Below are 24,154 nucleotides of genomic sequence, written 5' to 3' on the forward strand. Positions count from 1 at the left end.
TATATATATATAAACATACATGCATACATATATTCTACTCAAACACTCAAGCACACACACCAACACTCAAGTGCAGTGGGATTTTGAGACAGGAAGCCCACAACATAAATATCCAATTACCAAACACATCAAAAGCACCAAGGATGAAATATTGATAACTTTGAGATATTTATGTAATCCACAATGGTGCCTTATATAAGTGTTCCATTTACAAGGAGGAGCAGAAATGTTCAGGGAGGTATTGTTTTTTTTTTTTCCTCCTTTTTTTTTAACATCACAGAAAAAAAGGAAACTCTGTTGGCAGACTATGGCAGTAGCATCTGAGAGCAGAGTGCCTTAAAGTGTTTGATCAAATGCGACTATGTCTTTTTCTCCTTCACACTAAATGAAACACTCAGACCAGTGGAAATAAAGGCAAAGTGAGTGATGACTTAACTAGAAGTGAAGCTCTGCTCTGGCATTAGACAGACATTTATGATGGCGAGCGACCGGGGTGTTTTATTTGCCAGTTCATACGCGCCTGTCATCGTTCGGCGATGGAGCCTGCTCCAAGCATATGGAGCTGATTGGGGGTGGGAGTGGTTTGGGCTTCTGTCTTCATGGCTCTGCTTTGAGCTGCAGATCACAGACTCGGTGCAAAGGCACAAACAAGCAAGGAAATGTGGATTCTCTCTAATTAATTGTACATTTTCTCCACTTGAAGTGAGTATTCTGAGAGATGTGGGCATGTAGAGCCTGCATGTGTTTTCATGTGCGAGGGAAAAATGAGGGGGGAAACAGGGAAAGACTGAATACATTGACTTAACTTTCGTGCCTTATCAACAAGCCACTCTTCATGGCTTTTCCTTTGAAACTGCTATTTCTAACTAATGTAGAATAAATTATAGCTCCAAATAGGAATAATAATGAGAGCATATATTATTTCTGTTGTTGGTACTGGTTGATGTTGTTGTTTGTGTCGGCAAGAAGGCTTAGATCTCCTTATACGCAAGGAGAGAGAAAAAAAAGGTAACTTCTCTGCATGTTTTATAAGTTTGGGTGATGTTAATGGTGACCCAAAAAGATGTCCTAGATATTTAGGGAACATCCTTTTGAAAAATTCTTGAAGCTACAGACAGAGGAGCAGAGTGAGCGGAGGGAGAGAGAAAATGAGAGAAGTGGGAAACCAGGAGAGGGAATGATTAGATGAAACACCACTTCTGTGTTATGAATGACTAATATCTCTCATTTCACCAAACAAAACCTGCCTTTATTCCCAAATGTTTCACCACTCGCAACGTTTGGCACTTTGAAGAGTGAGGGGCGGATCATATGGAGGAGTGTGCAAATAAACTCATTATTGATATTATTTAAAGGATATATCCTGCTCCCAAACCGTTTTACTGGCTCATCATCTCCCTGTTACCTTCCCACTGGCACTTTCCATCGGTGGAAATCCCTGAAGCCATTTTTGATGCGCTTCTGTCAGTCGACACACTCAGCTGGTCTCTTAGGTGACTGAGGTTTCAATCCCAACACACTGGCCATACCACTAAACCATGACTCACCGCTGTTATGGATGTGACACATTGATTATTTGATATGACCGGAGGTAATACTAATGTTTTCAAGAGGCCCAGCAAAGCTCCAGACTTTCTGATGGAAAATCTGCAGAGGCAGTTAAAGATTAGGGTGATGGCAAAGAGTCCTTCCAATCTCAAGGACTTGGGGCTCAACACCAAATATAAAAGACCAGTGGAAACATACAAACAGTTGGTTTACAAACATTACGGGAAGGTTTTGATTGTTGTAATGCAAATAAAGAAATTTCCAATTAATATCTAAGAGACAATAAAATAGATATTTTCCTATATTTTTTTAATGAATTTTTTATCTTTCAAGAGACGCCCATTTTCCTATCAAAAACTAACTTTTTGTTGAATGATAATAAATTATAATCGGTCATGACTGTGAGTAATTTTGTGCAGACTTGTAAATATTATCATCACAAAGTAATATGTTTTGTTAACTCAATTCAAAAAGTGAGATAGAGACACATTTGAAACACGTATTTTGGGTAATTTTGATTATTACGACTTTCAGGTAGAGAAAATAAAATATTTATTTTTCCAGAAAATTTGAATATTAGATAAGACTAAAAAAAGATTTTTAGGAATTGGAAATACTAGCATGGTAAAAAAAAAAAAAAAAGTTTATCCATGTTCTGCGGATGATAAGCATAGCAGGAGTACGGTTACCTCTTACTTTGGTCTTTCCAAAGACTTCAATAACTTTGGTGTCTCCTTAAGCACTGACTGCAGCCAGTGCTTAAATTTCTAATAATATAATATATAATATATTTGGTTTGCAATTCTATCAAAGGCTTTTACTCTCAAACATGTAATTTGTACATTATTTACTTATGTGCACTAATATTGTTCTCTGCTCCGCTCTTCTACCTTTCTACAAACTCCAAATGATCTAAACTTTTTTTTCCCTGAGTTTAAGGTAGAGCAGCTCCTTGTAGCAAAACATCAAGCAGCCACAAAACAGAAATCCCCATATTAGTTCTGAAGCACAGAATTATTTGTTTTCTTTTCGCAGCATGCCTTTCAAAGTAATGAATTTCAGAGGGAGGATTCTTCTGTGACTGCAACGTGTCTCCGTCTTGTGCTGATGGGGGGCTTCCTCCTCGCACCAAGTAAAGTAAACAACAAAAGATCTGACACATATGCAGGAGACAGATAAAATGTATACACTTGAAATCCTTTCAGGCAAATCTAATGCTACTGAACAAGAAAATATAGGGAAGATCAAAATAAAGAGGCACAAAAAAATGTGTTGGAAGATACAGATTGACTCTTGATAAAATCCAGGTTCCTGGGCGACCGTCTTCTACAACTTTACAGATCTGGGACAGAAGAATCATCTGAGACGGGGCCCCTACCGAAGGCCCTCTGTAACTAGTAGAACATTATCAAACATTTCTCCTTTCATTGAGCAGCCATCCTGTCTGCTCAATGTTTTTATAGATGTCTCAGTTGCCCTCCTCCTTAATCAGATTCTAGATGATATCAGTGTTTTCGAAGGCTAAAAGTCAAAAATCAGAAATGTATCCATCATGTAAAATAAAAAATCAATAGCATCAGTATATTTTAAAGGCGTCAGTTTATCACTCAATTGAAAGTCAATCAATATTTAAATAAATCATATGATTAAATCTATATAAAGACTTACGTTTTATACAGTTACTTTTTATTTCTTCTACAACTGTACATCATGACATAATTTAAAGTGCTTCCACGTCAGTGAATCAAGCCCTAATATCTGATTGCTTAACCTGAGCAGAAACTCGGCGGCACCCCAGTCACCTTTTCTACATCAGTATTCTGAGAGGTTTTCATGTCTTATGCTAAGAGATCAAATAAATTTATGATGTGCTGCTGCACATGACTGTTACAATAATCAAGAAAAATTACTCATGTTAAATTAAAAATAATGTTTTTCATAATAGTTCTTAAATAAGATAGAGATATTGTGTGTCACATCCAGTTTTATTGAAATTTTTATATGTAATAAATATGTATTTTGTGATTTTCAAATTAGGATTTTTAGGTACCTGCTGCTTTGAAATTTTAGATTTTAGCACCAAATGTTGTGCCCCAAATTTTTTATTAAAGCAGTCTCCTATTTTCTTAGCAAGCCGAGGCTCTGCGCAGCAACAGCTCTACACTTTGCTTTCTAAAGAGGGTTTGGACAATTTCTTAGAAGCAATTGCTTGGTGGAGGGATGTACTCTTTAAGTTGTAAATGAACATAAGTGCTGAGCCGAATGACATCTTCTCCAGCTGTAAAATGTCCTCAAACATTCGTCTTGCGCCGACTTTAATTGCTCAGTATTTGGAATCGTGACGAACGCAGACAGAATGGCTTCACTCACTTCCTCCGCTGCCACAACCATGAAGGACTACGATTCAAAAACAGCGCAGAAACTCAGCGTCCTTGTTCACAGCTCTTTCTTCTGTTCGCTGATTAAATGAATCCTGAGAAATTGAGCTCATTGAGATAAATCCCAGACAGAGCACTGAAGAGAGATAAAAATCAGACGAAACTGGCAACGGTCAAGTTACTATGCAGAGAAGTAACATTTTATGGACCGGTCACAAACCTAAAGTTGCAGGTAGAGACAGGAAAATAAACAGCCGAATCCTATCGCCCCATTTTGGGTCAGGCCAACAGGACCTCCTCCTCTCAACTGCCGTGGTAATCTTTTGAGAAACACGCCTTTAACTTTTCTGTTTGCTCTCCTGCTTCGCTTTAGCACACTCATTACAGCTATACCTCTCAGCCGTCTTGTCTCATCTGAAGTCTTCTAGATAAAGGTGGTCATTAATGACGGTACTGTTTCTTAGTTTGCTTTAGATTGCTGTTACTCTTTGAGGCATTTTCACTGCTGCGCCTGGGCAGAGGATTTAATCCTAAACACCACTTTTGTGTTTGGGACTGGGGTTTTCTTGACCACAACTTCAGGAAGAATTAGGAAAAACATTATACAAAGAGTCCAGCTACAAAACCCACCTCAAAAGAAAATTAGCTTTGCTTTACATCAAAAATTACCTCAGAAAATTGCTGCTAGGGCTATTTTTCATAAGAAAGAACAGGCTGCCAATATGTGAGGGTTGCTTTGAAAAGGCTTCAGGCTTTCTAAAACTTTCCACCTCTCCCCCTTGACACTCTCCTCCCAATTACAGAATAGAGGTGGGTGATCTCGCAATATTGGATAATAAAGGAATTAGAATGTGTTGATGATCTGTCAAAGCAGAGAGTGTGAAACTGATTCTGTGGTCTTAATCAGACCAGTCAGTTTTTATTTCTTCCCCTTTCCTTCAACTAAAACTAAATACAGATATGTTTTAAAGGGCATGTAACTGCTTACTGCACTATTGGTATTTTATTAATATTTTTATTATTATCCATTGGACTCATCTTCCCAGAAGTGCTAATAAAGACACTTAGCAGCTGATGCAAAAATGACTGAACACTTGGATAAACGTTTACTTTTTTTCCAGAATAGTCTAGTTTGCTACCAACTTGACTGACTTAGCTAAAGATCAGTATTGCATCTGGGGTGTGTATATACTCAGCCAAACCAGCAACAGTAGTTTCAGCTTCTTTGCTGATGATTTTCATAATAACTTCAATACAATCTTTTCTGATTAAGATTTATTTAGAAGTGCACTTTGGCCTAAGTGTTCCAAACATTTTTAATAGCTATGCTTTCTTATAAGGGAAATCATGATTAAGTGACGATTTTGGTGCCATATTGCCCATCCATACTAAGCAGTTGTGATATCACTAACGCAGAGCTTGCTCAGTACAACCAGCACAACCAGTGTGAGTGCATCTGCATAGAGGGTATGTGGGATTTTGTAACTTGTAATGACAAACAGAAACCACTTTTTACTAAGAAAAACATCTTATGAAAACCCAAACTAAATTCTGTGGGATGTATTTTGGAGAAGATTAGATAACTGGTGGTATTTAATATTTTTCTGATGAATTCTTGTTCTGATTATTGGGCAAATCTGGAGGATCATTTGTCTGAAAATATGGCAACGAGTAGTACCTACAATCACACAACTTGTTATAGTCCATGTCTATTCTCATCCAAGGCTGTGGGGCTAATACCAGTTCAGCCAATCTTTATTCACTCCAATGAATAAGGATTGGAATCCAAATGTCCTCTAAGAAATTTATTCTAACAATTCAGCCATGATTTATTGACGATATAGCCAACAAGAATAATAAAGAGATTGCACAACCGTCAGTGCATTTACATTTTTGAACAGCAAACATTAAACTCCAATTATTGTCTCAAAAGTTGAAATATTGACCGTCAGAGCAAACAGAATTATAGTAGAGCACCAAGTCTTTCCATAAATGTTACATACAAGCTAAAAATAAGTTTTAAAACTTCCTACTTTCAAAAAAATTAATAAATAAAATCTAAAACATTGACAAACAAGTACTGACTCTTCCTGCCTGTAGGTGGAGCACATCAACAAGACAACTCTACCATCACACCTCTTTGCGAGGCTTCTCCTGGTTCCTCCTTCCTAAAATTAGCACAACTCAAACTAGAACCTGCTCCGCTCTGCCCTTTCGCACAACGTAGTCTCGGCAGTTCTTCAGAAAATATGTAATTTTCGTAGGCTAATTACTCAATTATGTTTTAATTTACTTTTCTCAGTAATCACTTTTATGATTACTACTAATTATGGAACCCACACATCTGCAATTAGTCAATATTAGGTGTGCAACTGTGTTAATCTCTTTCTGCAGCCCGGTCACATGTGAGGTCTCAAGTAGCACAAAGCCCAATGTGAAGCACATGTGACTGTATTAACCTTTCTGAGCTACTCTGCGGCAGTCACTGAGGACAAAAAGGAGGAAAAGATTAGAGATCGAAAGTTAGAGACAGCTTCAAAAGCTTTTTTTGACAAAATAAAAACTCAGGAAAGAAATTGCTCCATTTCTCATATAATTTGCTGCCCCTCTGAAACTCCAAAGTTTCAGCTCTTGTATGATTTTGTTTTGTCACAGAGAACAGAGACGTTTCATGAGCAGGAGTTCGGATTTGGCAGTGAACTGTCAAGTGATTCACGCTGTAGCAGAGATCACAGTGCGGCACCCCATGTGACTTAAAAACCTACACAAAGACCAGAGAGACTCATACTGACATATTCCTCTACAAACACCGAGGATGGGTCTTTATTATTTTTCTAAATTCAAAACATTGAGTGTGTGTGCAGAGATGCCTGGAAGAAAAAAAAAAAACAAACAAAACATCATAAACTGGTGGGTTGATAAATCTGATCTGGGTTTATAGTTGTGTAAGGCACATTTTTAGCAGGAGAATAAATGGTGCCTCTGGTCAGGATCAACTGATTTCAGGGAAAACACAATAGAATAAATAACCCTCATAAAGGGTGGAATTATTAAGCAGATTACAGAGCGACTATAGCACATGTTGACTACAAGGGTAGACTGATTTGATGAAACAAACAGAAGAAAATATCTCCATTTCACCTCATGTCTGCACCTGGAGTAAAAAGGTAAAAAAAAATATTAAACTGTCATATCCCCAGCATTTAATCCATTGTGACAACAGAATTAATAGAAAACTGCCGTCTAAGGCTATTAAGTCTGATTTCCCCGAATGAAGAGATCTGATTGTGTTCAGTACAAAATGCTCTATTCACTTTATCGCTGCTGATGACTTTTGGGATTTAGTGCAACAATAACCGTTTTAACAGAATCCAGTGAGTCTGACATTTAAAGACAGAATGTGAAATGTGTCACATTTAATAACTAAAAGTAATCTGGTGGTTTTGACCAAGAAGATTTCAAAACGGCGGGGAGGTTTAATTGTAAGAGATTTATTGTTAGAAATAAGGCCAAATCTAGCCCTTGCATTCAGATTGGTCTCATTATAAATCATATAAATTAACTGCTATACAAAATGGTACCAAGTGATTTTCCATTGCCCCCAACTATACAACACTTCTGACAGCGCATACGTTTCTCACAGAGATCCCAATTTATCCAGCACATGCTTCACATTATGATGCAGCCCATCACAAGCAACAGCAACTCGCACAGGAACAACATTAAATGTTTCTTTTTACCACAGATAATGCATCACATTTAGAAGTCCATCCAGTCTCACTAAGGAGTGGCTGTTTCAGACACAATACTTTGGACACACATGTGAGCTTAGTGTAAGAAATGAACCTAAAAAAAACAAAAAAAAACAGATGTGACTCATATCCACAAATGTGGGTCACCCCCTTTCTTTTGAGTTATTTCAACTTTTTCCAGATGTATGGCAGTTTTTTGTCTTTCGCAATCTCTGATTCTATCTCAGGCCCCGGTAGCCGCTTAACCCTACATTTCACAGCTCTACTATAATTGCTCCTCATAAGTGTGCTGCGTGTGTGACATGTTGCCGATGCTTCGCTGCGGCCGTTGTAGGAGTCTCAAAGGCATTTGACAGTTCAGTGCTACTTCATGTAGAGTCACTTGGTGCTACGACAGAACTCACCGTGGCAATATTTGACATGGAAATATCTGTTTTTTTTCACCCTCCCTCATATCTTTGTCACCTGCGAATGTTATAGTCCACCCATACTTTGTGTGGTTTCTACTGGTGAACAGGCTAACACCTAACATTTGGGTATTCCTTTCAACAGCAGGAGGAAGTCGACAATTCTTTGGAAAGACTTGGATGTTTAGCAGTGTATGTTTTTGGACAACATGAGGCACTCCATACTGAAGGGATTCCTGGTGGTTTTGCTAACACAACACAGCACATCTGAAGGTAGGCTGATATTATAAAACATGCTCTGATACAATGACCATGTAATTGTAATCTGTGGTGACTGCACAGGGATTCGAAGTCTAAATGAGGGAAAAGGTAAGTGAGATTATGTCTTGTGAAAGGAGGAAATTCAATTTTTTCTCAATTAAAGAGAACACCTACAGAACTGCAGGCGTTCCTTGCCTCAGTTTAGGTTACGGTTTAAGGTTCAGCAATAAGAAAGAAACTCAACTAAGATGAAAAACCTTAAGGTCAAAACCACTGCTGTGCAAAAAGAACACAAAGTTCCACCTTACAGTATTGGAAAGTATTCTGTGGACTCATGAGACAAAAAAGGTTTTGGTTCCTTTAAATCTGCTGTAAAACCAACACTTTCAAGGAACTTCATACAGTGAGGCGCATGGTGATAGTAGTGTGATTTTCTGAGGCATCACTGCTGCCTCAGAACAATGAGCGCTTTCTGAAATCATTTTAAAAGCGCATTTTGTATTTTCTCAAGTTACATTTGTCTAAGATAAACATTTGTTTATTCTGAAACAATCTCTCAGAAGATGCAAATGGTAAAACCGCAGTTCCACCAACCCATAAATGTGTTTATCATTTCATCAATAACTTTACAAATACAGAGCATCACAAACTATAGATTTTGCTTATCCAAAACACATAAAATGCTTGGCTATATATTTTCAGGCATGTCTGCCCCCATTCAGTTCCCAACTGAGGCTGCCTACCAAGATGGCCAGACCTTTCACCAGGAACCAGAAATTGTGCCTTTAGTGTCCACTACCAGCTTGAAGGACGTTCAGCAGGCAATGCAAGAAGCCTCAAAGCAAGTGAAGGGCCGTGGAGCAGGAGAAGTGTTAAAAGAACTGCTTGAGAGGGTGGTAGAGGCAGCTCTGGGTCAGGTGGAAGCAGCTGTTCAAGCAAAAGATATGGCTGTGGAGAAGGAAGGGGTAGAAGAAGATGCTCAGGGAGAGAGTGAAGCTGAGGAAGAATCTGAAACACTGGAACCACTCCAAGACGGGACGAATATGACTCTTGAGATAGGAGATAATGGTTTTGAGAAGAGTGAGGTAGAAGCAAGGGTGGATACATTTATAAATGTAGCTGGAGGGGGTAAAGAAGTTGTCAAGGAAGAATGGGGAAAAGGAGCTGGATCTGTTGAAGAGACGACAGACAGAGCAGCAGTGAGTTTGGAGGTCACCGGTGAGTCATTATTGGAAACTATATTAACTCAAGAGGCTGTGGATGGAGCCTTAGAGGAGACAGAAGGGGATTTAGAGGCTGCGAAGAAGGACAGCGAGGAGCAGGTTGTGTTGATAGTTCTAAAGAATGCCACTGAAAGAGAAACACAGGATGGAGAGGAAACACCAGCTACTGTGGAGGTGGCAGTGGGCGTACAGCCAGAGCAGGAAAAAGAGGAAGAATCTAAAGCTGGCCTTGAAATGGCTGATGAAGAACAGATAGAGAATAGCAGGAGAAAGGAAGCAGCTCTGCTTGAGATAAGTCACACAGACCACACAGATGGACAGAAAGCATTACTTCATCCTAATGATCATGTAATACAAATAAAATCCGTCTTTGGAGAACCGATAAAAGAGGAGAGAGCGGCCAGGAGAGAGGAGAACATGGACGGACTAGAAAAACCTGACGACAATGGCTTAGTGGAGACAGAAAAGGCAGAAACAGAAGGTACAGACTTAAGGACAGTAACAGTAGAGGCAAAATATGGTGAGGTTGTAATCAAGGAAGGATCAGTGGCACTGGCGGTTGAAGGAGGTGACAATGCTGGAGAGGAGGAGCAAATTGCTTTGGAGGATTCAGAGGACAATAAAGAGGATCAAGGTGAGATATGTGCAGCTGCCATGAAGAAATTTGTAAAAGTGGAATCAAAGCCCAACGAGAAATCCAAAATCTTTAGACATGTTTTAAACTGACCAAATGTCCTTACTTTAATTTGTATTGCATTTTTTCCATTGATATCTAGAATTTTCAGACTGTAAACATGAAAACCATTTTTTTAATTTTTCCTTCCACTTTATAATTATGAGCTACTTTATTTTACGCCGTCACATAAAAGCTTGGGTATGACCACTTTTACAAGACGCTGTAGTTCCCTCCTATTAGCAAAATGTTTGCCTTTTGGCGTAATGTTTTGTATGTCATATTACACATCTTCTCGTTTAGCGGCAATGGTGATCCCTGGTCCACAATCTGAAGAGAGTAAGAAAGACTTCACAGAAAAGAGACCTGAAAACCAGCCCTCTGCTCCAAACCCATCATTTGGTGCTGGTACAACTGAAGATAATACGCTCATTGAGGTGAAATCCAACCATCAGAGCAGTGCAATCACCTCAAATCCTGGATTTTTGCCACACAACCATGGCAGGATCCAACCCACACTAGATAAGTTTGAGAACAATGTTTTTGCTGAATATCATCAGGAAGAAGGAGAGAAACCAAATGGAATCAGGGACGCAGTGGAAGTTACACCTGGAAAAACAGGTAATATGGCGGAAAAAGAGTGCAAGCATACTACACTTACTGCGAAGAAATTTGAGGCCCATTCACAATATGGCTCCCATCATAAAAAGAAAAAAAAATCTATATTTAATACATACTTTTTTTTACCACCTCCAAGTAGACTAGATTTACATAACCCAAAAGTGGAAAAAAAAATCCTTTTCATAAAACAAGGTAATTTTATTTTTTTTTAAAATATCAATATTAAAAAAAAAACAGAATTCCAGTTTATCTTTTTGTTTAAAGCAGTATGTTTATTGATTCATTTAATTCAGTTCCTCCTTCTGTTTCTCTTACCTTGTCTTTTGTTGGTAATATATTTGTTTAGATAAGAATGAGCAAGGCCTTGAGGCATGGAAGACCGGGGCTATTTTTACTGCAGTCTTCTTGGTTTTGGAGACCGTCGTCATCATTATCTACGTCCTCAAATGTCGGAACAAGAAAAGGTAAGTGGTGAAGTTTCTGCGCATCAAGGATTGCAGAAAAGCTTAATAAAAGCCAGAAAAGAAAAAAAATCAATGTAAGTGAAACAGGAATTGCCTCAGAGTGAGTGACCTCTGACTGACTAATAATTCTACATTAGCACCACTACTAAATACATCTAAGCACTCATTTTCTTAAAGCTGAAACTAGCAGTCTGATAGCTAGCTGTAGAACCAACAGGCCCACAATCACAGATGGGACTCACAGCAGTGCTGGTACAGAATTGCCTCTGATGTTGCCCAAGCTGCAGTTAACATTTCAACACTGACGGATGACGAAATGAGGAGAATGTGCTTTGTGTTGGCTCTGGATCTCCTCTTATGTTCACAAAATGATTTCTTTTTTATCTTTATTAGGATGTTTTATAGCTTTCCAACACTTGTCCAAATGCTTCAGAGCAATGCCTTGCTCATTTGCAAAAGGGCAACAGGAAGAGAACATGACAGTGATAAAGAGACATTGTTCATGTGCTTCTTGTGTGAGCAGCACACCAGCAGCCGTGCAGCGGGCTTGTGAGGAAGCGTGTGTTGAACCAGAGACAGAGATGGGAGGCGACTGCAGTGACGACACTCTGACAGAAGACAATGGAAACTCTCAAGAGTATGTTTACTCACGAAGATGTTTGGAATGGTGGAAAAGATGTGTAAAGTGCATATAGTTTGAATGAAAGCACAGTTTATATTTTCTTTTCTTTGTCAGAAAATGTTTGGAAAAGGGCATTGAGGGTATTTTGAATTCTTTAGTGTAAACAATTATTTTTCTCAGTTGATCCTTAGATTGCCATTAAACTTATCAAGAAGAATGCTATGACTAAAAAACAAGAGTCAATTTATTACATTTTCAGGAGGGATGTTATTGTATTCTCATGTTATAGCCATATGTTTATACAGAGATTAATCAGATTAGTTCTAATACGGTTAGTGATATACCCTGGAAAATGGATCAAAATGTGCATAAAAACAAGTGCTAGTTTAATATTGTGCACATATGTGAAATCAGGTTATTGCATCTTTTTTTGTTTTCAAATGTCCCCCAAACACATTGGTACAGGATGTGTGTCATTTAGAAGTTTAAAAGATGATTTTGGGAAGATTTTTCACCAGCTTTGTATTCTTTTACGATTCATTGTATCATAAAAAAAAAAAAGTTTAACTCATTATCAACTAGACCAGCCAAATGTCAGATATTCAGACCGTCAGCTGACCAAATATCACGCTATGAACCTGTGGCTCCAAGACACAACCAGCTGTGTGCTTCTCAGCTGATTACCTCTGGGGAATTTTGTGGCCGGCATGCTCAGGATTCTGCTCTTAGCATCACGTAAAAGACTGAAAGGGTGAAACAAGAGCTTTACTGGGTAATGGAGGTAGCAGTTTTGGATCAGTAACAGACTAAAGGCGTTGATGGAAAGAAAGTTGAAAATGTGAAATGTTTGGCTAGTAACGTAAAAGAAAACGGCAGTCTTGAATTTAAATGAATATTGAACACCAGAGCTATCACAAAACAGGTTCTTGTGACGTGACATAATCTGATAATTTGCAGAAAAGTTGTCATTATAAAATTACTTTACTATAATTAGTGTCAACAAACTGCAGAAGCTACTGTAAAAAGTGTTGTACAAGTTCTATTTTGGGGAAGGGAATGATCTCAAAATGAAAAAAAAATGCTGTTTATACATGCTATGATGCAAGATAGCATGATGCAAATTAAGCTGTAATACAGAAACAGTAAGAACTGTGACAAGAGAAGCAGGTTTTCCAGAAAAAAAAAAAGATGAATATTTTTCTACTCTAAATGCTCAATGTGGAGGGTAGAAAATGCACGCTAAAGCTCAGAAACGCTCTGCAGTAAGGGCAACTCGGTAAAAGGCAATAAAGCAAGTTTATATTATTAATGTTAACACTGTGCAGTGTGCACAACGATTTATTTTAATCCAATGGGCACTGCATAATGTAAACATTTACCTCTTAATCTAAATGTTAGAGGCAGCAGTGCTGTTCAACCAAAGAGATCACAACTAGAGTCAGATGGGTCTTCAGTTGATGTTTGAAAACCAAAATGACTACAGATAACTATTGACATTAAAATGACAAATTACATTCCTGCTGATCTATTGGAGTATTTGGTGTGGTTTTATTATTTTAAAAGCCAGACGAAATCTGTACTCTGGTAGAAAATAATGGCTTTTAAGGTGTCTGTATGGATCAAATTATAAAAAAGGAGCAAAAAAAGGCAACAGAAAATCTCAACGTCATACCTTTCGACAACTACTTAAGAGACATCATAAATTACAATCCACTTCAGTAAAATATTAATGATCAAAGAATGCAAAATGTATCAATATTTCGCTTCTTCCTGTATTCCACCATTGCTCTGCATTTTGTAATTAGCATAGACTTGGCAGTCAGAGGTGGGTTTACCTGGAACAACCTTCTCCGACGTTGACTGATGCATAACCCTCAGGCAGCACAGCTGAATTTACAATCTCATTGCTCCAGAATAGGCAGGCTGTAGCAGTAAGCGTGGCACATGTAAATATGTGCAAAGTAGCTGTCCAAGTGGTAAGGAAATAACAACTCACTTATAGTATCTAAGCCTCAAAACATTGCTTCGTCTAAAGCAAATGAAGCATAGGGTCAGGCTTCTCACTGAAAAATTACGAAAGACAGCGAAGGCTTTAAACCTTGAAGTGGTTTAACTGGCAACATTCAGTCAATTTCTGTTTTACTTTGATTAATCTTTTTATTTTTGGGGGGGGGGATTGGGTAGGGGGGCTTGTACAAAATTTCTGCAAACAATTTCTGAAATTTCACTAGACGTGATGATGTTAAGTAGTTAAGAGGTGCGTGTTCAAAATACATTCATCCAATTCTGAAACTATTTTGCCTAGGACAGCATCACCTGCAATTAGTCCATAATGTCAAGTTATTTATTTATATCTGGATGTCATTATCTCCCAGTGTGTCTCATTTGAGCTGTGTGTCTCCATCTGGTGTGCAAGCCATTAAATCAACAGCCCTTCCTATGACAATATTAACATTTCCTCTCAGCAGGATATTAAACAGCAATCCAACAGCCTTCATAAAAAAAAGAGAGAAAATATTAATTTTCTCTGTTAGTTTTTCTGTCACCCCAACATTTGTAAAAAAAAAAGTCTTTGTTTTTATCTAAAAAAAAAAAATAAAAATCCTGATCTATATCTTATATAATGTGTCTTCTAAAAGACACATAATGCACTCACATTCACCTGTTTTTACCTCCAAGTTTCATAACCTTTTTTTAATTTTTAAAGAAAAGTATTTCCACGCAAGTGTTCAATCTCTCCCAACTCTCCTTTTTTGCCAGGATAACCAGATTCGACCCATCTGATGTGGCTTCAGCCTTGGCAATAAAAAGGGAAAAGCAAAGCGATGAAGATGTAGTAGCCATGTCAAACTGCTCACGAAGCTCCACAGAGATGCTGCCCAGCCCAGGACCAGGATCAGACTCTTTACAAGACATCAGGACTTCCATATAAGACACCCATCTCTTTCCTTTTGCTTTCACTGAATAAAAACCAAAGAGCCATTTTCTACCCAACTGCTTTCCAAACAGTGTAAACCCATCATTTGGGTTCAACAAGTATTCCATCATTATATTGATTTCTGATATTGATAACTGTCATTTATCTGTGTGTGCAATGGAAACTAAAGACATAACAAAAATGTGGGTGAACAGAAAAAATATGCTTTTATACCGTTGGGCTCAAGCCCGTTCTTTTGTACATGCAAAAAAGAACTGTGACTGACAAAATACCCAGAAAGTAGGTCGACATCTATAATGTTTTGCTTTGAATTACATATAAATGTTTTTAGTACTGTAATGCTAAACGATGCTACCAAAACATAAATGGCATCTCACTAAGATAAAAAAAAAATAGCATCTTCACACATTTTGATACTTGGTTGACTTCATATTCTACACTGTATTATTGAGATGATAGATTTTATTGAGTCCAGCCCTTCAGGCTTTCCCTTAGAGGGGATTTTGTACACATGTACTACCAATAATTTACTCCCAGTCATCTGTCTAACTCAACTCATAAGAAGTCATTGTTTTTACTTTTCTGATAGAAAAAAAAGAAAACAAAGAATTTTTGTGTGCACAGCTTCACCAGGAATGCCTTCTCACTGCATTTTTCTGCGAGTGATCACACAAAGTGCCGTCTTTGGAGCTATGATCACAAGGCATGTGAATAAACATTGAAAAGTAAAAAAAAAAAAAAAAAATCTCTACTGTTTAGATATCCTCAAGTGTTATGTGCAGCCTGCTTTGTGGAGCACGGCACTCGTGGATGTGTGTTAGCAGGCTGGCTCCAGCTCTGCAAAAGTCCAGTCATGTGTCCAAAGCTATTTAAGATGAATCAGAGAAATGGGCTGATTCTTTGGGGGTAGGGTCACAATTTTGCAAACAGAGGAGCAGCATGCATCATCAGAGGTAGGGGTCCGCGTTGTGTTATCTGCTTTTTTTTCTAAAGTACTATAATCAACTAAACATCTGACCTTTTAATAAAATGAATGACCGCTTCAACGCCTTGGCAATCACTATGAGACTATGCTGTATGGAGATTAGAGACTACCAAGACATAAAGATGTAAACCATCACCATTTTGTTTTCATTGGTAATTTCCTTGAGATCTTATTATCTCCGTTTGCTGCTCCAAAGTCATTAGTCACTCCATTCATTCCTAATCTACAAGCTTCAAAAGACAAGCAAATCCAACTACAAAAAGAAAGAGGGAGGAAATCATCTCTCACAAGCTACTGTTGAAAAGCGTTTGAGCTTGTTACGTTGGAAGGCTAATGGGATTGTGAATTATGAATAATGACTTTCACTGCCAGCTGGGGCGTCTATGAAGTTAAGGTTTGATGATTATGTTGAGTCAACTGGCTTCAACAAAAGAATGCATACCCACTGTGTTGTTGTGGAGCTTATGTGGAGTGTGTGTCAGTTTAGTGTTGAATAGCTTTTTTTTTTTTGCCTCAAACCTTCATCTGTGATGAAGGTTTTTAAAAGGTATGAAGCATCATAATCTCAGTATTTAAAATGTCTGAAGAAACTTTGTCTTTTCTTTCCAATCTGTTGCAAATTGAACTGGAATGTGTTAGCGTGTGGATTGCGGGTCCACTGGTGGTGACCTTGTGTGCCAGCCTCGCTTGGGCCCAGTTCCCTCGAGAGTGCATCACTCCCGAGGGGCTGCGGAGCGGCCAGTGTTGTCCATCTCCTGCGGGTGTAGCGGGGGATGAATGTGGCTCCAGCACAGGAAGAGGGCAATGTGTGACAATTGCTGCCGACAGTCGTCGCCACGGGCCTCAGTACCCGTACGCAGGCCGTGATGACAGGGAGAGGTGGCCCCTGAGATTCTTCAACCGCACCTGCCAGTGTAATGGCAACTTCAGCGGCTACAACTGCGGACGCTGCAGGCACGGTTTGACTGGGCCAAACTGTGATCAGAGGATCTCTGTAGGTAAGAAAATGGATTCTGTTTTAGTCTTTAAAATTCAAGACAATGCAGTGTGCCCTGGTACGCCCTTTAGAACTTCACAAGTCAATCACATCCGCTTCTGGGATTAAGAGAGCATTTTATCATCTGGAGATAAAGAATACAAATGGTAAATGTTATTAACATTTACTTTTCTGTCTCTCTCCATCTCCCCCTCTCTCTGTTCTGCCAACCTGACTCTAGTGAGGAGGAATGTCATGCAGATGAGCACAGCTGAGAAGCAGGCTTTTGTAAATGCCCTAGACCAAGCTAAAAAGACAGTTCATCCTGACCTGGTCATCTGCACAAGAAGGTATGTCATAGTTTTATGACATTAAGAGTTTAGTCACACGTACAAGATTTCAAAGGAGAAAAAATATTTGGATTAGCATGAAAGAACAGAAAAGGGAAGAGATTCGCGTGATGCTGGAAGGCAAACAATTAATTAGCCACACCCCCAGATTAGCTCTACTATACATTAGCAGATATTAAATGTCTGCACTTTTACAGACATTTAAATGCGACTCTGTATTCCTAACCAACTTCTGGTTGAAGTGAAATTATAAGAATGCTGCCAGCTATATCAATTAGCCTGATGAGCAAATCGTCTGTATGGAAAATTCCCAAAGAACCACGGATAACCTTTAAAATCTCAGGAACGTATTGTGTTTCATTTTGTAAAAGGACTGCTTGTCACTAAATCGAAAAGTTTGTTCAAGTCCTGGCACATTTAGAGCACACCGACTCTAGTGAGGAAGAATGTGAGGAATAAGTTATATTAACTGATGAGCTAAAGGTAATACAGTCGACAGGCTTAGCTAGCAAGCATAAATTAAGCTATTGCTTGGCTGAGAAAACAGCAATGAAACTAAAAATAAAGCGAATAGCTTTTAAAATTTCTTGTGGGTACCAAAATGTCTTTGTCTCCCCGTGAAAAAGCTTAGACATGGCTGTAAGGTAGAAATAATCATCTGATGCCTCATGAACTCGAGTGAACTGTGTTCCTCACATGTCTTAGGTACCAGGAAGTGTTAGGACCCGATGGCAACACCCCGCAGTTTCAGAATGTCACCATTTACAACTATTTTGTTTGGAGCCACTACTACTCTGTCAGTAAGACATACCTTGGGCCGGGCCAGGCTAGTTTTGGAGGTGTGGACTTCTCACATGAAGGTCCAGGTTTTGTCACCTGGCATCGATTTCATCTGCTGCAATTGGAGAGAGACATGCAGGTAAGAAGGAGAAAGTGGGGATGTTAGGGTGTGTACAGGGGTTGATATTGCAGTGTGACTTGACACACTGATTTTACAAATGGCTGAGTTTAGCCATTTGTAAATGGTAACATAAGATATCAGGACATTATTCAGAAGAAGTCTTTCTGGGTTTCCCACCACCAGCAGTTTAATTCTAAAGATTAGATTACAATACAAGTGGCATACCAGCTAGCATGCTATAACATGCTAGCTGCTGTACACCAGCTAACGTGTTCTACTATGCTAGCTGGTATATAATGCTAGCTGTAAATGTTACAAAAAACACCTGCTTCCCTGTGTATACCAAAAGAAGGCAGACATTTAACTTGACAAGGAATCCCCCTCCCCTTCCCCCCAAAAAAGCCAACACTTTTTAAACCAACACATTCAGTGACAAAGGCTGAAAGGTCAAAAGGACAAAACAAAGCAAAAATGCACCTGATATCAGCTTAAATTCTCCCACCTTTTATTGTTACGAAACTTGAGAGTTCTTGTTGTTTGTTGTAGAAAATAATTTCCTATCAAATAGTTTCAACATCTCTATTTCCTCATATCAGTTTTAAACATCTTGTTTTCCACTTAGCAAGTTAGTAAAGAGTGTTATTCTCATCATAATGTAGTAATGTAAGTAATGACTTTTAACTAAAGTCTTACGGGGTTTAGAGTCCCAGTTGACGGCGTTTCAACTAAAAACCTAGAGGTTGGAGTCCTTGTCAAACGGTGTTTTTGACTAAAGTCCCAGAGGGTTAGAGCCCCAGTTAAACGACAGTTAACTGACGTACTAAAAGAGGTGCGTGTTTTAATGTTTTTATCTTTTTTAATCTTTTTCAAAATGTCTTTCTCTTTCTCACTGTTTATTCAATGTCACATGCTGTTTTTATTTTAATTATAGGAAGCACTTTGAAATGCCTTGCTGCAGAAATGTGCTATACAAATAAAATTTGATTTGATTTGATTTAATGGTGCACTAACCAGTTTGGATTCTTTTTTTTCTTGACTGGTTGGTCATTAGTGAAGGCCATAAATGTCAGCCAACTTCTCAAGATTATACTGTATATTCAACATAAAAAAATTATTATACACAATAGTATTAATCATTTAATCCACCCATCCATAATTTTGCCCTCGTCAACTGAGCAGGATATGCTGGGTGATCCCACCTTTGCTCTACCATACTGGAACTTTGCCATCGGCGGCAGCGAATGTGACATCTGCACCGACGACCTGCTGGGAGCGAGGAGTGCCTTCGACATGAACTCCATCAGCCCCAACTCCGTGTTCTCTCAGTGGAGAGTCATCTGCGAGAGCGTGGAGGACTACGACGCACTGGGCACCATCTGCAACAGTAAAAAGCCAGTTACACCGCAGTTACACCGCACCAGACACTCGCCTTCGCCGCTCGCCTCGCCGTGAAGGCGAGCGGTGCTGCTGATGTACAACATCGTCTCAGCTGCATCTAAAAAAGAGGGCAAAAAGCTTGTAAAGAGAGCATGTAGAACATAAGCTGCTATAAATAATACCTCACAGCTGTTGTGCTAAACTCAATACTGCTGGCTATTAACAGTTTGTTTGAAACTACTCTGGTTGTCAGAGTTTGCCTTCTGGGCTGCACTAGAGCACACAGAGTTTGAAATATTCCCCCACTAGAGGAGAATGCCGCTTCCTGAAATTTTCATGTTTTCCTCAATAGGTCACGCGACTTAGGATGGAATAAAAGACTTTTGTGACTTAAAGCTGCATGAGCTGCTAAAAGTGACTGAACGTATTGGGATCAGCTCTCATTCCAGGAGATTAGTCACGTTCTTTGCTTTTTTTTTTTAAGTTTTCTTTTTGTATGGGATTGAGTCACATCTCGTTTTGTCAAAACACATAAAGGCGTGGGGGTGACTGAAGTAGTTAAAAACACAAGTGATCGATGTACGAGTGTTCATTCTTTTCCGTGGAGAGTCTTGACAGGTCGGGTAATTCCCGCACTAACAAGCAACTGCTCCTTAAATGGGTTGGGGGAGGAGGGTGGCAATGGGGGTTGCCTCATTTGTGCATCTGCTTGTTGAAGACAGGAATCTAGCAAGTCTACAGTTCCTTTGATCTCAGGGAATAATCTTCAAACACACATAACCCATTTATGTAGCCCCCCTGCTCGCATGTAGGAGAGAAAAGAAAGGCGCAGATCACGAGTGCAGGAGAGAGAAGAAAGAAGAAAACTTCAGTTCTAAAGCCCCCACACATTACCGTTGAGTCCGATTGAAATAAATTTATCTGCCGTCCTGTCATGTCTAAGACTGATCTTACTGCTACAATGTACCACATAGAAGTAGACGGTAAATGATATCCAGCTGTGCTCTTACGTTTACACACCCTGGTAGAATATTAGATTTGCCATTTTTCAGAGTTCATACAAAAACTTTTTGACTAGTCACGTTGAGCTTTAAGGTGAAACTATTCAATGTTAAACAATTGTGTTTGGTCCTTCTAAAATTTCAACTACAACTGCCCAAGTGATCTGGATCATAACCTTGAATTTGTTCCATTATGATCTACTTCCAAGTTAACACACACAAGTTTAAACACACCCCTCACCTCTTTTCTTCGATTAGATTGGTGCAGGTAAAATAAATAAAAGTCAGTGAGTTTTTGGGTTCCCTATAGATCACCTGGTGTTGTATTGCTATTGTTGATTTCAAGTAAAAGAAAAAGTAAAGTGGCTGTTAAGGAAACATCAGGTGGGGGGGTTGAATGCCGAATGCCTTTCCAGAAGAAAGCCTTCACTGCTTCACAACCTGTGGTGCAAAGTAATTTTGAGTTATGAGAACAAAAATCTTCATGGCCATAGTCACAATAGTAGCTACAGTGAAACAGAGGTGGATCTGTAATGTTTCAGAAATGTGAAACAAAGGGAACTTTATCAAATCTGGAACATTTCAACATGACAATAATGCAAAAACACAATGTCTGATCAAAACAAATTAAAGGAATGACCATCTCAATCTGCTGACATTGCAATTACTGAACTACTTTGAGATTTCAAAAGACCGAGCCAAAGAAGTCGCAAGAACTTGGGGCTTTTGCCAAGAACACTGGGAAGGTATGACATCTGAGAAAATATACAGCTTTTTCCACAGCTACAACAGAGATGCTTCCATCTATGTCTCTTAGATGCAGGTGACTTTGGTAGTTTCTGTTCTTATGAATTAAAAACAGCAATAGCTTGATGATAAATAGCTTCCCACAGCCACTAAACTTCACTGAAAGAAATCTTCTTGTATGACAATTCGTGAACTAACCCAAAAATATCTGCAAAAGCAGAAATTCTGCCAGAGCATAAAAATTTAAAGGCCCAACTTGTATAACTGGAACTTATTTTTGTTTGATTCAAGCAACCTTGTCTCTGTCCTTGTCTCTGGCGTTATCCTTATCCTCAAGGTACTGAGAGCAGTCCAATCAGGAGGAACCCAGCAGGCAACGTGGCACGACCCATGGTGCAGAGGTTGCCGGAGCCCCAGGATGTGCTGGACTGTCTGGAGCTTAATACTTTCGACACTCCACCTTACTACTCCACCTCTTCTGAGAGCTTCAGGAACAGCATTGAAGGTATCCAGCCATTGGCTATTATTCGCAGCTAAAGCAGCATTGCCATTACCTCATCAATAGAAAGGGAAAACTGCAGTTCAGTTGCACAGGAAATGAAGCTGAAGTTTGCGTGTGAAAATATCGAGATGAAATCTCAAGCCAGAAACTCTCTCTCCTTCAATCCTCCACCCACATGCACATATGGTTAGCTCCAAGACAGCATTTGCTGTTCCTAATTTTGGTAAATCAGTGATTTCATTTCTTTTCTCTCTTTTGTTGTTCTGTTTTTAACTAGGCTACAGTGCCCCCCAGGGGATGTACGACCCCGTCATCCGCAGCCTCCACAATCTAGCTCACCTCTTTCTCAACGGGACAGGTGGGCAGACTCACCTGTCTCCTAATGATCCCATCTTTGTCTTGCTGCACACTTTCACCGACGCGGTGTTCGACGAGTGGCTCCGCAGGCACCAGCCAGGTAAGCTCAGAGTCCAGGCTCATAAACTTGCAATTTCTTGGAAAAGTGTTCAGACTTCTAAAATATATTTCCCTTCACACAAATGTGATGTTCAGTCTATTTTCCTGGGTTGTTATGCGCTATTCTAACATGAAACAGAAAATAATTATCAAGTAAAAGAAAAAAAAAAAAAAAAAACATGCCTGGGTTTCAAAATCGTTCACGATTAGGAAAATGGTTCACATTTATATTCAGCACTCTATTCTGATTTCCAGTGCATTTAAGTGCCAACAGAAGTCACCTACTTGATAAACTGAGTTTTGTATTTTAATCTCAGCACAAATGCAGTTGCTCTGTGAATGCGTTAGAGGTTTGTTACAGAAAATATTCCAAGCTTTGGACATTTCACAGAGCATCATCAGAAAATCAAGAGTCTTGCACAATTGGAAACCTACCAAGGCATGGCTGTCCACCTAGTCCGACAAGCTGGTCAAGCAGAGAAATAATTAAACTAGATTTGATTACAATGGTAACTCTGGATGAGCTGCAGAGATTCACATCTCATGCACTGAAATTTGGTGGCAGAAAAATTCTTAGTCATTCACGCCACAGATCTGACCTTTTTAGGAAAAAGAGTAGCAAGAAGAAAAAGATGCGAACTCCAGTGGAAAGTGAGTCTCTGTGTTGTTCTGGGATGAACTGGCTGGTTGGACTGGTCGTCCAGGATATACACCTTTGCTGTAACATGACAAATGTGCCAAAGTTCAAACTATATGTGTACATTTGCAAAGCACAGTAAATTCAGCTGTGACGAAAGAAAGACGTGTAACAGCTGTGACCATCTGTAGGTGAGATAGTTTATCCAGAAGAAAACGCCCCGATTGGACACAACCGCAGGTTCAACATGGTGCCTTTTTGGCCTCCTGTCACCAATGCCGAGATGTTTGTCCCTGCCCCTGAAAACCTGGGATACTCGTACGAGGTCCAGTGGCCAGGTGAGCAGCACATACACACTCATCCATTAACGTTTTGCTCCCAATGACCCAGTTTCACCTCACCTGCATTCCTTTCCTACGCAGCTCGTCCCCTCACCCTGTCTGAGATCATCACGGTGGCCATCGTTGTGGCGGTGGTGGTTGTCGCTGCTGTGGGCGGGGTCGTCGCCTGTGCTGTGCGTGCTCGCTCCCACAGCTCGGCCGAGGTCCTGGAGCCACTGCTGGCAGAGACCTACAGGCGTTACTCAGAGGAGGACAGGAGGCTGGACAAGCCTCAGTCTGTTGTCTGAGTCCACTTCTGTCTGAAGAGGGCCTGGCGATTTCACACATGTCTTCTGACTTTTTTTTATTTACTAATCTCTTCTAATAAAGCGGAGGTGGTTTTATACCCAGAAACAGTGCTTTCTTCGTGTGATCTACTACTAAATAGAACATATCTACATTACTGATGCATATCTGATAATTTAGAAACAATGTCACACTTTCACCCCTTTGCTCAATCTTAGTCTCATATTCAGCTCACACTCTGCCAGTTTATCTTAAGGTTTAATGGATCACACCATAAAGGCTGCTTCGATGTTTGTGTCCCCATTTCTGTCATTCTGTTGTTTACCCATCCTTGTCATTAAGTAAACAGGCAGGGCTGTGTGAACAGACCGCAGACTGATCTTAAGACAGCCCTTTTGCTGCACGTGCAAATTTATTTGTCTAAAGCCTGGGGCCATCTGGCAAATCGCACCAGTTAATGCTAATCGTCCACCTAAAGAATGGTTAATTCAGAGAGAGATGGAACGTCTTGATAACAGAACACACGTCGCCCTCATGTGGATATGAAGCGTTACTGCAATAGCTCACATTTGTCTAGATTTTCAAGGTGTGAAGGCTAAATTAGGGCAAATGAGCTTGTAGGAGATCTTGCGCACTCTTTTTCTACAGTGAGAGAAAACTGCTGAACATAATTCAACCAAACTATATTTTATATTTGAATCACCCAAAT

The 24,154-nt window shown here is 39.5% G+C and overlaps 2 protein-coding genes across 5 annotated transcripts in view; both read left to right on the plus strand.

The window, feature by feature from the left end:
* LOC103137804 (uncharacterized) overlaps positions 1-15,484 on the plus strand; it is a 56,350-nt gene extending 40,866 nt beyond the window's left edge. For 2 of the 4 annotated variants that reach the window (XM_016671262.1, XM_016671261.1), the window contains exons 3-8: positions 8,231-8,358; positions 9,049-10,203; positions 10,546-10,863; positions 11,210-11,327; positions 11,851-11,964; positions 14,710-15,484. In XM_016671262.1, coding sequence (XP_016526748.1) covers positions 8,280-8,358; positions 9,049-10,203; positions 10,546-10,863; positions 11,210-11,327; positions 11,851-11,964; positions 14,710-14,881 — 1,956 coding nt within the window. In that variant the 5' untranslated portion in view covers positions 8,231-8,279 and the 3' untranslated portion in view covers positions 14,882-15,484. The remainder of the gene's footprint in view (positions 1-8,230; positions 8,359-9,048; positions 10,204-10,545; positions 10,864-11,209; positions 11,328-11,850; positions 11,965-14,709) is intronic. The other 2 variants (XM_016671265.1, XM_016671264.1) reach the window with 2 other exon arrangements.
* A 225-nt stretch (positions 15,485-15,709) lies between these two features.
* Positions 15,710-23,553, plus strand: tyrp1b (tyrosinase-related protein 1b). The gene is made up of 9 exons (XM_007551703.2): positions 15,710-15,840; positions 16,512-16,870; positions 17,090-17,198; positions 17,904-18,117; positions 19,279-19,483; positions 21,562-21,729; positions 22,004-22,183; positions 23,011-23,157; positions 23,242-23,553. Exons 1-9 carry the CDS (start codon positions 15,827-15,829, stop codon positions 23,445-23,447), a joined length of 1,602 nt encoding a protein of 533 aa, XP_007551765.1. The 5' UTR covers positions 15,710-15,826; the 3' UTR covers positions 23,448-23,553.
* Positions 23,554-24,154: the final 601 nt, after the last annotated feature.

The sequence above is a fragment of the Poecilia formosa genome, unplaced genomic scaffold, assembly GCF_000485575.1.
Source record: "Poecilia formosa unplaced genomic scaffold, Poecilia_formosa-5.1.2 Scaffold43, whole genome shotgun sequence".
Lineage (NCBI taxonomy): Eukaryota > Metazoa > Chordata > Actinopteri > Cyprinodontiformes > Poeciliidae > Poecilia > Poecilia formosa.

What these genes read in the sequence shown, in the direction of transcription:
- tyrp1b (XM_007551703.2), top strand. An exon ending in CTTCAGGAACAGCATTGAAG is followed by an intron (nt 21,730 to 22,003) that starts GTATCCAGCCAT and finishes GTTTTTAACTAG; the next exon opens with GCTACAGTGCCCCCCAGGGG. An exon ending in GCTCCGCAGGCACCAGCCAG is followed by an intron (nt 22,184 to 23,010) that starts GTAAGCTCAGAG and finishes GACCATCTGTAG; the next exon opens with GTGAGATAGTTTATCCAGAA.